This window comes from Hyperolius riggenbachi, chromosome 6, assembly GCF_040937935.1.
Source record: "Hyperolius riggenbachi isolate aHypRig1 chromosome 6, aHypRig1.pri, whole genome shotgun sequence".
NCBI lineage: Eukaryota > Metazoa > Chordata > Amphibia > Anura > Hyperoliidae > Hyperolius > Hyperolius riggenbachi.
Genome location: NC_090651.1, coordinates 300,810,034 through 300,823,139, shown reverse-complemented (window position 1 = coordinate 300,823,139; position 13,106 = coordinate 300,810,034). Strand labels below are relative to the sequence as shown.

General features: G+C 45.6%; 1 protein-coding gene across 9 annotated transcripts in view; it reads left to right on the top strand.

Moving 5' to 3' along the window:
- Positions 1-12,794, top strand: part of LOC137521650 (galanin peptides-like) — a 99,856-nt gene extending 87,062 nt beyond the window's left edge. For all 9 annotated transcript variants that reach the window (XM_068241176.1, XM_068241171.1, XM_068241170.1 and 6 more), the window contains 3 exons: positions 5,902-5,991; positions 11,384-11,458; positions 12,643-12,794. In XM_068241176.1, coding sequence (XP_068097277.1) covers positions 5,902-5,991; positions 11,384-11,458; positions 12,643-12,701 — 224 coding nt within the window. In that variant the 3' untranslated portion in view covers positions 12,702-12,794. The remainder of the gene's footprint in view (positions 1-5,901; positions 5,992-11,383; positions 11,459-12,642) is intronic.
- Positions 12,795-13,106: the final 312 nt, after the last annotated feature.

The following is a 13,106-nucleotide window of genomic DNA, read 5'->3' as shown; positions in this document are numbered from 1 at the left end:
ACGCCACTGTCTGTCTCTGTGAGTATTGGAGCCCGGCAAAGCATCTTTGAGTCTCCCGCCGGGGCTCCCCATTCATCCACTAGGTGGCCCAATGAGAATCATCCTGATTCTCATTGGTCCAATTAGAAATAGGGAGCCCCGGCGGGAGACTCAAAGATGCTTTGCCGGGCTCCAATACTCACAGAGACAGAGATGAGCGGAGGAGCGGCGTGGGACATGCGGTGAGCCGGAACGATGGAGGTATGTTTTTTTCTGAATTTCCCAGCAGCGACGAGCGGCAGGAGGCGACGGGCGGCGGGTAACAGCCTTGCAACAGATGCGCGCGCATCTCCCGGGGAGTGAGGCTGCATTGGTGTGGTGCTGAAGGACAGCTACCCAGCACTAATGCCTCGCTCCACATCGCTGGCCACACAGGAGCATCGCTCAGCGAATACCTAGTATTCGCCTGAGTTATGCTCCTTTACGCAAGGACATCGCTCAGGTGAAACTGGCAATTGAATTTGCCGGTAAATCCTGAGCGATGTGAGGCGATAAGAAGCTCGCATGTTTTCAGCTTCTTATCTCCTCGAATTGCATATGGCCCAGGACCTCCAAATTGCAGTCCTAAAATCTTATAAGGTCCACATCACTTTGGCCACACATGATACAATTTTTTATTTTCCTTTTCAATTCAAGGATTACAATCAATTTTTTTGATTGATTGTAACATTTGAAAAATGTTTCCCATTTATGAAAAAAAGATCAAAAACTCTGAAAAATTAGCGTGGGTCTATAATGAAAAATTAGAGTGGGTCCATAAAGGTGGCCACACATGATACAATAAGATCATCCAAATTTACAGCAATTTGATAAACAATTACAAAAAATGTAACCCACGTTTTGGACAGATTTGTTAGTTTTTTCATTTATAGACCCAAGCTATTTTTTTTCAAAGCTTTCAACCAATTTTTTTTATCATAATTGGAGAAAAATTGAACCCACGTGTGTGGTACATTGGACAGTTTTTTCAAATCTTATAATCAATCAGAAATGAAAGGGCCCCTAGGCCTCTTTTTCACGAGCAGTTGAACTGTGTACTCAGCAAGCAGTTACCAAGCAGCAGTGAGCAGCTATCAGGCAGGAGCGAGCAGTTGTGAAAGTTTGAGAGGCATTTCACTGCCTATCAACAGTCCCTGGAAAAGATACTGTTGAGTGATCTACTGCTGAGCAACAAACATTTAGGGCCCATTTCCACGGGCTTTTGAGCTGTGTTCTTAGCAAGCAGTTACCAAGTGGCAGTGAGCACTTACCAGGCAGCAGCAAGCAGTTGTGAGAATTGTAGGAACGCAATCGCGAGAGAGGCGATTGCCAGAGGTGACACAAGACTTAAGCAAGACAGGGCACGGGAGTAGCAAAGGCACAGCAAACGTACAATGAGACTGATAAGGAAAATAACAAACACTAACTAAACGCGAACACCGCACTCATTCGCAACAGCGAACGCGTTTACAGCGCGATCTTCGCACGTTAAGCGCAACAGAGACAAGCACGCAACCCTAACTAACCACCGACATACAAACACGAAACAGAGAACGCGAGCGCTTGCTTAACGGTTACCTCACCAAGCCTACAGCAAGCGTTCGTATCAGGCAAGACAGACCGGCAGACGGAAAACAGGAATAGGACAGATAAGATCCACCGCTCTTCCGCCAGAGCGAGTGTGATCCGGGTTCAGGGACAGGATAGGAACGATCCACTGCTCTTTCCGCCAGAGCGAGTGCGGTCCGGGTTCAGGGACAGGATAGGAATGATCCACTGCTCTTTCCGCCAGAGCGAGTGCGATCCGGGTTCAGGGACAGGATCACAGATCAGAAGGATCCACAGCCGCTACCGCTAGGGGCTAGTGCGATCCAAGCAAGACAGACAGATGAGAAAGCCGGTAGCAACCGCTGCTCCAGCTATACTCCAAGAAAGCAGATCAAAAGGATCCACAGCCGCTACCGCTAGAGGCTAGTGCGATCCAAGAAAGACAGATGAAACAGAAGGGGCTACCAGTAGTAACCGCTGCTCTGGTTAGCACCCCCAGACAGACAGGACGATTTCCTATCAACCACCGTTGGTGACAGGACAATCACAGCAGAGAGGCAACATAGACAAAACAGATAAGCAAGCTAACTGCACTAGAGGAGCTGCCTAGTGCAGTCCCCAGAATTACTCTAAGATAACTATAACAATCCAACAGAGAAGGCTGACACTCCAGGAGTGTGTTAACAAACCGTTATGACCAGCAAAGCCTTCTGGGAGCAGAAGGCTTTTATACTGCCAGCCTTTAAAGGAGACAGCTGGGCAATTTGCTTGTATGCAAATCCCTCAGCAAAGCAACTCTGAAAGTTGCAAGATGAAGCCAGGTCTCCTTTCCAGAGACCGGCATCTCTCAGACATAAGGAATGGTCAAACAGCTGTCTGCCTGTGCAGCCAGCTGAGCGGATCATTACAGTTGCATTGTGGGAAATAACGGCTGTTCACAACTGCCAAAAAAGCAAGCATCATCTCCTTCCAATGACATCACCTGCCAGCAGTAAAAATGTCACCATGTGATAAATGTCTGAATGTAAACCAGGGAGAGAAAAGATTTTACGATGGGCAAACACTGCCTAAATCATTTATACATGAGGCTCCTCCCCCCTAAAGATTAGTCCCCACTCCCTGACTCCTCACCGAGGTGAGTGACAGACAGGAAGGCATATACTTTACCTGATTCCTCGCCGGCCCAGTTTCCATGGTTTCCTCTGCCTCTCCTCCTGCCTTGCTCCTTTCTTCCTGGTGGTGAGATGCATGCAACAGCAGAGTGCCTCTTCCCTCCTCGCAGGTATGGATGTACTAACATGACATCACATGCCTGCTACACCAGGGAGAGTGCCACTGTGGCCATCTGCAGTGCGTGCGTTTCACCATGCCATGGTACCCAGTGGGCCGTGGGGGCAGGGGGGCGGCAGATGTTTGAGGGGCCCCTATGGACTAGGGGGCCTGGGGGCAATTGCCCCCTTTGCCTTAATGGAAGCACCGGCCCTGATTGCAGGTTTGTTATAACTTTGCTTGTTATAGGTGAAGGTAGTCATGGTGGGTGCACTCACTGTTATATTAAGGGATCATGGTGGAACACAGGGGCGTTTCTAAGGTCCTTGGAGATCGGGGGCATCTGTGGGCACTAGGTGGGGAGGTATATGCGCTCCGTGGCAAAATGGGCATGGCCAGGAGGTGAGTGGGCGTGGCCAGGAGGTGAGTGGGCGTGGCCATGGGTGGGGCCAAATGTACATGAACTTAGCAGCGGTGTAAGCTACAGATAACGGGCCTGCCCATCAAAATATTGAATGGAGCCCCTGTCCTAGATTTAGATAATTTACAATCAGTTTAGATCAAAGATGTATACGCACATACAATTTTCATTGGTCAATCACTGACCAATTTTACCACCTCCGTGCTGTAAATGGGCCAACAGACAATGAATTTGATGAACAGAGCTAAAATTGGCTAATCAAAATTGTATGTGTGTACCAGGCCTTACAGCTAATACTGTACATACTGAAAGTAGCAGGGATCAGCATACAATACAGTTGGTTTACAATCAGTAAAGGCACAGAGTAACACCTTACACTGTACACCTGGAGGTAGATCAGCACACAGTGCAGGCACTAGAGAACAGCGTATACTGTACATACTGTAGGCAGCAGAATTCAGCACACTGCAGGTAGCGTGCCAAAAATATGAGGATCACGTTGTGCGGCACGCTTATCGCGCCGCACCGAAAAATGGGTGGGCCATGGACCAGAATGTAGGTGTGGTAACGGGTGGAGACAAGTTTACATGAACCTAGCAATGGTGGGACATTAGATTAGGACAGTGGTGGCGAACCTTTTGGAGGCCGAGTGCCCAAACTGAAACCCAAAAGTCACTTATCTATCGCAAAGTGGCAACAGCAATTTAATCTAAATACTGTACAAACGTTTTAACTCATACATGAACATTATAGAAAATCCAAGTTGAAAATAAACTGTGAAGATAAACAATTTCATCCATCCTACTCCTGAAAAATGTATTCAATTTTTTAGAACCTCCCAGTTTTATTTTCTGTTTTAAAAAGCTAAAAAAGTAGGTTTGATGCTATTGTCTCATATGATAAGGATTCAGCTTTTCCCATAGTCTCGCAGTTAGCAATCATGTGACCCCCAACAAGACAAATTCAGCAATCATGAGGCCCCAACAAGACAAATTCAGCAATCGTGAGGCCCCCGACATGACAAATTCAGCAATCGTGAGGCCCCCGACATGACAAATTCAGCAATCGTGAGGCCCCCAACATGACAAATTCAGTAATCGTGAGGCCCCCAACATGACAAATTCAGCAATCATGAGGCCTCCAACAAATCATGAGGCCCCCAACAAGACAAATTCAGCAATCTTGAGGCCCCCAACAAATCATAAGGCTCCCAACAAGACAAATTCAGCAGTCATGAGGCACATAAATAGACAGCATTTCACATAAATAGGCAGAATGCCCCCTTAATATGGTAGCCCCCCAGGTTAGGTAGTGAGTGACAGGGACCCCCAGGTTAGCTAGTGAGTGACAGGTGCCCCCAGGTTAGGTAGTGAGTGACAGGCGCCCCCCAGGTTAGGTAGTGAGTGACAGGGACCCCCGTTAGATAGTGAGTGACAGGGACCCCCGTTAGTGAGTGACAGGGACCCCAGGTTAGATAGCGAGTGATAGGGACCCCCAGGGTAGATAGTGAGTGACAGGGGCCCACTCAGATAGTGAGTGACAGGGACCCCCGTTAGATAGTGAGTGACAGGGACCCCCGTTAGATAGTGAGTGACAGGGACCCCCGTTAGGTAGTGAGTGACAGGCGCCTCCAGTTAGGTAGTGAGTGACAGGGACTCCCGTTAGGTAGTGAGTGACAGGGACCCCAGTTAGATAGTGAGTGACAGGGACCCCGTTAGATAGTGAGTGAAAGGGACCCCCGTTAGATAGTGAGTGAGAGGGACCCCCTTTAGATAGTGAGTGAAAGGGACCCCCGTTAGATAGTGAGTGACAGGGACCCCCGTTAGATAGTGAGTGACAGGCGCCCCCCCGTTAGGTAGTGAGTGACCGGGACCTCCCTCACCTCGCAGCCAGCAGACCTCGATCAGCGGGCGACCCGACCAGATAGAGCGGGTGCCAGACGCACCACGCTGTACATGCGGAAGTGATGTCACTTCCGCGTATCAGCGGTGTACGCTAGGTCCTAGTGCCCGCTCCATCTGGTCGCCGCTGATCGAGGTCTGACGCTATGGCCGCGGGGACAGCCAGGGGGAGGGGGGCAGCGGCGGCCAGGAGGGGACAGCGGGCAGTGCCGGGCACCCCTGGGGAAGAGTTCCGGGACACCCCAGGACAGATTGGGGGCATGTGCCCCCCAAAATAGGGCTAGCGACACCCCTGGTGGAACACTTCTTATCTGATTTTCACTGATGGACTCTCACTATGTGGAAGTATTACAGGGAAGGGGGGTGGGTGGTTGGGTGTAAATGTCGGGGAGGCCCAATCAACATTTAACTGGGGGTGCATGATGTGTAGTCATGCCTCTGTTCATGGCACTTTCCCCTATCATGGCAGAGCCCCCCTGCTTAAGATATCAGTGCAGTCTTAGGGATTGATTCACGCATAAGTTCGTAGTGCTCGCTATGCTACTCTGACAAGGCGTGTTAACTTTGATAAGGCATGTTATCTCTGATAAGGCATGCTATTTGTCTTAGTGAATCAAGCCCTTAGTATTTATTCCTACCCTCTGAACCCAATGATTTGGGATGTAATGAGATGACAACAGTATTTTTAAATTATTACTATTAATATATTAACATTAACTATGTAGTAGTTATCTTTGCCAACAGATGCTCACCGGACTCTGGCTGATAAAAGTAGTATGTCTGGGAAAAGGGAGGTAGTGGACGACTTGTTCAAGGCTGGAAAAGACATGGTCGGTAAGTTTTGTTGGGAGTGGCTGCTTATGTTGGGTGAATAAGCTAGTCAAACATGGGTTGATAACAGCCTGATCTGGCAAATGATCAATCGGTCTCGAACCCAAATTCAATTAGGCACAGAAAGAGGTATCTGACTTCTGAAGAAAACAGATTCACTTGGAATGGATGCTCAAATGTCAGTAAAAAGAAAGGTGTCCGGGCACCAGACCAAAGGTACCAAAAACCAGCGTAGCCTTTATTGCATCTTCAGATCAATGACAGACAACACAGGGAGTATAGCCTAACAGCCGTTTCGTGGGATATACCCGCTTCCTCAGAGGCGAAAAACACCTAATTCAATTAGGTATTGGTAACTGAGATAATACCTTGTCCATCCGCTCCACCTCAGTTAGTATGGTCAGATCTCACTGAGTACTGAGCAGGCGGTGGATGCAGCAGCGCCAGACCGATTTCTGATAGTTTTCATGTTTAAATCTATCGGAAATAGATTTGTGTTGTATGGTTAAACAGATTACTCTCTGATCAGATTCGATCAGAGAGGGATCTGTCTCATGGTCGATTTACACATACATTGCATGATGTATGGCAACCTTATGTTGACAACAAATTATGTCAAAAGCCTCTCTCTTGTTTAAAGATTGTGTATTCAGGGTATTAGGTCTGCTTTAACCTGGGGAGAAAGCCCTCTTATGTTTATTTTTCTGTTTCTGTTTATTTTTCATGAGCTGATTAAATGAGAAACTTCACTTGTTCCGATAAGTTGATCTGGTCTTTTATTTTTTTATATTGAAAATAGGTTCAAAATAAGTCAAGAAGATTTCTCAGTTCCATTCTATGTAAGATGTACTGATGTTGTACTGCCTCCTTTACCCATCACTACCCCTACTTTATGTAGGTACAATTTGACCAACTTAAAGTGTACCAGAGACGAGAAGTGTCTCTGGTACCATACTTACCTGGGACTTCCTTAAACAGGGCCGGATTTTACCACCCAAGGCCACTGTCACCAGCCGCCCCCCTTCAGTATAGGTAGCGAGATGCCCCTCCCTCTAGTAGAGGTAGTGAGATGACCCCTCTCCCTTTTCCCTACAGTGTAGGTAGACAGATGAATCCCTTAATCCCTCCTTTTCCCACCCCCTTTTCAGTATAGGTAGCCAGCTCACCTTCACACCACAGCAGCTATCAGTGTCAGTAATTTCTCTACTCGTCTCTGGTGCAGAAGCTTTCTCTTCCTTTCCGTCTCCAATGCTGCCCAAGTCCATAGCCACTGGCTCAATGCAAACATGCACAGAGAGCAAAGTGGCTGCTGCACAGATTGCCGCAGTCAGGCGCTAGCCTGAGCTCCCAGCATTGCAGCATATGCAAGCTTGCAAATACTGCACCAGTTTAGCCTGCTGCTTTGGTGCCCTTGCTCCTGTGGTGCCCTAGGCCATGGCCTAAATCCGGGGCCTGTCCTTAAAGGAGCACTATTGCGAAAATTGGAAAATTTAAAATACATGTAAACACATACAAATAAGAAGTATGTTTCTTACAGAGTACAATGAGCCATAAATTACTTTTCTCCTATTTTGCTGTCACTTACAGTAAGTAGTAGAAATCGGACAGAACCGACAGGGTGTGGGCTAGTCCATCTCTTCATGGGGGATTCTCCGCATGGCCTTTATTATTTCTAAAGAGACAATCCCTGAAAAGAATGTATACAAAGATGCAGACCTCTCCCCTACCTGTTTGCACACTTTTTTGGCAGTTGGGCAGAGCAACTGCCGTTCACTAAGTGTTTTTGAAAATAAAGAAAACCCTGAGAGTCCCCCATAAGGAGCTGGGCTAGTCCAAAACCTGTCAGTTCTGTCAGATTTCTACTACCTACTGTAAGTGACAGCACCATAGAAGAAAAGTCATTTATAGCTAATTTTACTCTGGAAAAGTACTTTTTATTTGTATGTGCTTAAATTATTTAAATTTTTTACAATTTTCACGATAGCGGTCCTTGACGCCCTGTTAGGGCTGCTCATCCTTTACCCTCTTTCTGGGTGACTCCTGTCACCTGCAATTGTCTCCAAAAGCCTGGCAGAGTCATGCTCCTTCATACATGCGCGGCCCGGCCAGGTGCGCTCCTTCGCCGCGCTCCCGTCCCTGGGAGCAATCTGCGCTTGCGCAGAAGTACTCCGTAGAGAGTGATTCAGACAGGCTTTCAGGGACAATTGCGGGTCACCCAGGGAAATGGCGAGGGACAAGCGGCCCTAACAAGGCTAAAAGAGGACCAGAGCTGGAACAAAGGAAATGTTTTATGCATACCTGGGGCTTCCTTCAGCCCCATGTGCACGGTTCGCTCCCACGCCGCCGTCCTCAGTCTTCTCTGTCCTCTGTACCGAGTCCCGTTACTTCCTCCAGTCGCGGCCAGTCTGCGCAAGAGAAGTGTGCCCTCTACGTATCTCATTGGCGGCTGCTGGAGAGATACGTAAATAGCACACCTCACTTGCGTCAGACTGGCCGCGACTGGAGGAAGTAACGGGACCCGGTACTGAAGAAGGAGAAGACAGGACGGCGGCGTGGGAGCAATCCATGTGGATGGGGCTGGAGGAAGCTCCAGGTATGTATAAAATGTTTACTTTATTCCAGCTCTGATTTTCTTTAAAATGAAACTGAAACCTGTTTAGAAAATAAGAGTTTCACTTACCTGGGGCTTCTGCCAGCCCCCTGTAGCCGACCTGTACCCATGCAGCCACTCACTGATGTTCTGGTCCCACGCCGTGGCTCACTTTCACTTTGCCCAGTTCGAGTGTTCTGCACCTGTGTGGCCCTGGCCACGCACATCCTCATTCACGCTCTCGTAGCCGGACGTGCCTGCGCAGGGTGCTCCTAGCTACAGGAACGCGTACTAAGATACGCGTGGCCACGGCGCAGTGGAGGTCGACTTAAAAGTTGGCTTCCAGTACAAGGAAAAAAGTGATTCATGGCGGAGGAATGGAGGATCGGTCCAGGACGGCGAGGGCACAGGTCGGCTGCAGAGGGCTGGCAGAAGCCCCAGGTAAGTGAAACTCTTATTTTTTAAACAGGTTTCAGTTCTGCTTTATGGAAGCCCCAGGTAAGTATGGAACCTGAGATGCTTCTCGTCTCAGGTTCCCTTTAAGGGTTTTTTTTTCTATTATTTTCTTATTCCTAGCCACTTGTTCTCAACATTAGGACTATAGTGCTTTAAAGGATGGAAGGTGGATTCTTCTTTCTTTAGTAATGTTAAAAGCCATATGGGATGGTATTAGTCATGTGACAGAGCCCCGCCCATGCTTGCAGGTTTGGCTTACTCGCCACCTATCCAGTATGCTGGACCATGTGGAAGGGTAATACACTTTTTTTACCAAATTATTTTCATACATTTTTATAAAAAATAAATAATATTATGTTTACTTTAGATTATCTTCAAGTTTAACCCTTTTCGCCTTTTGAAAGTGACTTTCACGTCCAAAAGGCTGCTGTTGTGCGCGCTCCCACACGTGATCGTGCATGCGACGGTGTGCTCCCGTGCCGCCCCCCCCCCCCGGTAGCCCGGAGATCAATGAGTGGGAACATTGTTCCCATTCATTGATCTAAGTCCCCGGTAAAAAAAACCTACGGCTTCTTTTCAGGGGCCGCGGTCTTTCTGAGAAAAAAAAAATCACGTACTCCTTGTAGTTCCTGCAAGCCTGCAAGCGAGCGTGCTCGCTCACAGGATAGAAAACAAAAAAATCACTGTGACCATCTTGTGGCCAAATAGTAAAACTACGTGCACATACATTTTTATTACAAAAAGACACAATAAATTACATTTAAAATTAATTGTTTACCTCCCACACCCAAAAAATACCCAAATAAATGTTTTAACTAGAAAAAAAATTACAATAAAAAAATACATAAATAGTTACCTAAGGGTCTGAACTTTTTTTAACATGCATGTGAAGAGGGTATACAACTGATATTTTTTAAATGATAAGCTTGTAAATAGTGATGGACGCAAAACTAAAAAAATGCACCTTTATTTCCAAATAAAATATTGGCGCCATACATTGTGATAGGGACATAATTTTAATGGTGTAATAACTGGAACAAATGGACAAATAAAATACGTGGGTTTTAATTATGGTAGCATGTATTATTTTAAAGCTATAATGGCTGAAAACTGAGAAATAATGAATTTTTTCAATTTTTATCTTAATATTTCTGTTAAAATGTATTTAGAAAATAATAATTCTTCACAAAATGTACCACCCAAAGAAAGTCTAATTGGTGGTGGAAAAAAACAAGCTATAGATCAATTCATTGTGATAAGTAGTGATAAAGTTATTGGCGAATGAATGGGAGGTGAAAATTGCTCAGCTGCATAAGGTGAAAAACGACGGAAGGCTGAAGTGGTTAAAAGGCTGCATTGCCATCACAAAGCTTTGTAGCAATTAGCGCTTTGTGAATTCCTGATTTGTCATTGCTGGTGTTAAGTCATACAGCATTTTCACTTTCATAAAGCAAATCAGTTTATGACTTTTATGTAATGGGTCTTTCTTTCTAGATCTTTGTTTTCTATTCTTTCTTTCTCCATTAAAATGAAATTACCCTACACATCACAATTTGTAGTTTCTGTATTTGTAGATAGACAAATGTACAAATTTAGCAGGGGATGAAATAATTAATTGGGGGAGGGAGAGAGCTGTTCATGTGGGAGTAAGGCCTCTTTTCCACTAGCCGCAATCTGCTAAAACAAGCGAATCGCGTCTGTTTTGCTAATCACAAGGGCAACGTGGTGTACGTGGAAATCACTGTGTTTATTTTCCATTACCACTTTTTGATTTTTCCCGAATCGCAAACGTCGCGCTGCACGATTCTTGGTATGATCGCGTTACGTTCCCGACGGTTCGGGGCACAATCGCAGCAAGTGGAAGAGGCAGGTTTTGTAAATGCAGCATGATTGCGCTTGCGATCCCCTTGCAAGTGGAAAAGCAGCCTAAGGGCCCATTTCTACATAGCGCGCTTTCAGGCACGCTTATGGAAGCATGATCTCAGGGACATCAGAGAGTGCATAGAGTGCAGTGTCTTCTGTTTCCACCCATGCACGGTGATTCAGCGATGAATCGCCGCGCATGGTTTGCTGCATTTCGGGGAGATTCAGCCCGCTGAATGGGATCGCAAGCCTCTGCGCTTTAATGGAAACGAGCCCTTAGCCCACACTGCCAAATATCCCACTCACCAACATACTCCAGTTTTCATGCAGTAAAAAGGTAACAATCCGATACACAGTAGAACTTTTCATCCCTTCAATAAGTACATAGTCTATCCAGTTAAAAATGTTGCTATTTCTTAGACCCTATAAGGTTTAGATGGAACAGATAGAATAAATGAAGAAGAGTTATTTGTATTATCTCTACAGGAGCACAGCTACATTCATTGGATGACAGTGCATTTCAGACTGCCCTTGAATTCCTGACATATTTGCGCCTAAAAGGTATTTATGCCACGTATGTTCACTGTATGCTTAGCGGGATGCTGCCTACACATTTTGTTTCTTGAATGCATGGCTCAAATGGCTTTGTGCCTCTGTGACATAAAGGCTGCTGTGTTTATTTGGAAACTGGTCGATCAGCAGGGTGTGTTTTTTTTTTTTTTTCATAGATCATAACTGGTTTAGATACAATCGCAAGTTGGATTCTTTAATGCTGTGGATGGATTAGATCCAATATTTTCTTTCAATCTGAATGATCTTATCAAAAATACAATTGTTTGCTAAAAAGGGCACCATTAATGGGCAAGAGTAAAACCAATACTGTTGTACTGCTTGATGCAGTATAATGGTGGCCAATAATGATACAAAACCAATGAACAATCGATCATTTGTTCTGGAAACAATCGGTCGGGCACTCCAATGGAAGAAAACACGCTAACCAATTCGATCAGATTAATGGTATCGGTCCATTTTTCGGATCCATCTCTTCAATCTAAACAGATTGGTTACTGGGTTTTTGGCCTTCAATGGGCAAAACCAATAATTTAATATTGATTACCACGGTGATCGGAAATGATCGATCGATCATTCGCGGGATTGTATCATTTATGGCCAGCATAAAGATGGGGCAGTTGATTCCTTTTTGCTTTAAGATCCCTGTTGGGCGGAGATTTTTCCACTTGCCATATCAATAGATCCGGCATACCGGTATGGACATCCTAAGGATCCTTCCACACCAAGTCCGGTGGTTTGCATTGCAAAAAGGGCTTTGATTCATCAAATTGCTGCAATATTACCGCAATACACAGCACACATTAATATTACAAAACGCGTGGTAATATTCCTGTTATGTGCACGCGTAACTATCATGAGATACGCTCGTAGTGTGTCTGAGGTACTCAGTATTGGTATTAGTGCAGCCGCACATGCCGTGCGCTGACCAGGTAACGCGTGCATTACAGTGGCAGTGAGGAATACTTTCATTGTACTGACTGCCTCAATGTATGGTCACTCCACAGTGGTAACTTTCAGTGGGGCATTTTCAGCTATGTTGTATTGCGATCTGAATGCAATGCAACTGACTCATTGGCTGAAGCAATTAATCTGCCCAGGTGGCTTGAATGCATTTTTCACGACTAAATAGTTTATTTTACTACTGTATGTCTAATACATTTTTCGTGTTTTAGAAATTGGAGCTTTGGATCAATTGGCTCTGTTTGTCTCGGAGGAATCATCGCAAGCTTAGCCCCCCAAACCATCGCAAGGACCTTGTGGAAGAAGAACAGCTCTGTTTGCTTTGCTCTTCATTTTGCAGTCAAGTTTTCAGAAGAATAAAAAAATAAAGGAGGTTTCAAAAAAATATACCTCAGCCTGGAAAATTTTATTAAACTCTTTAGTAGTAAATTAAAGCCCAAATAAAAGGTCAGTTAACCCATTAGTAGCTTCAATAGAGTTATCGTGTTTGAGATAAGTGCTGTACGTTTGACCTCAGTGGGCATAACTTGTTGTGCTGTAAATTTTTGGAATGCATTGATCTCTCTCTCTAATAGCAGAAAATAGAGAAACTGAAAGCAGAAGTCCTCTGTTATTGTCTCACACTGCCCCCTAGTGACAAGTGGCCATAAATACTGCACACAACCACACATTACAG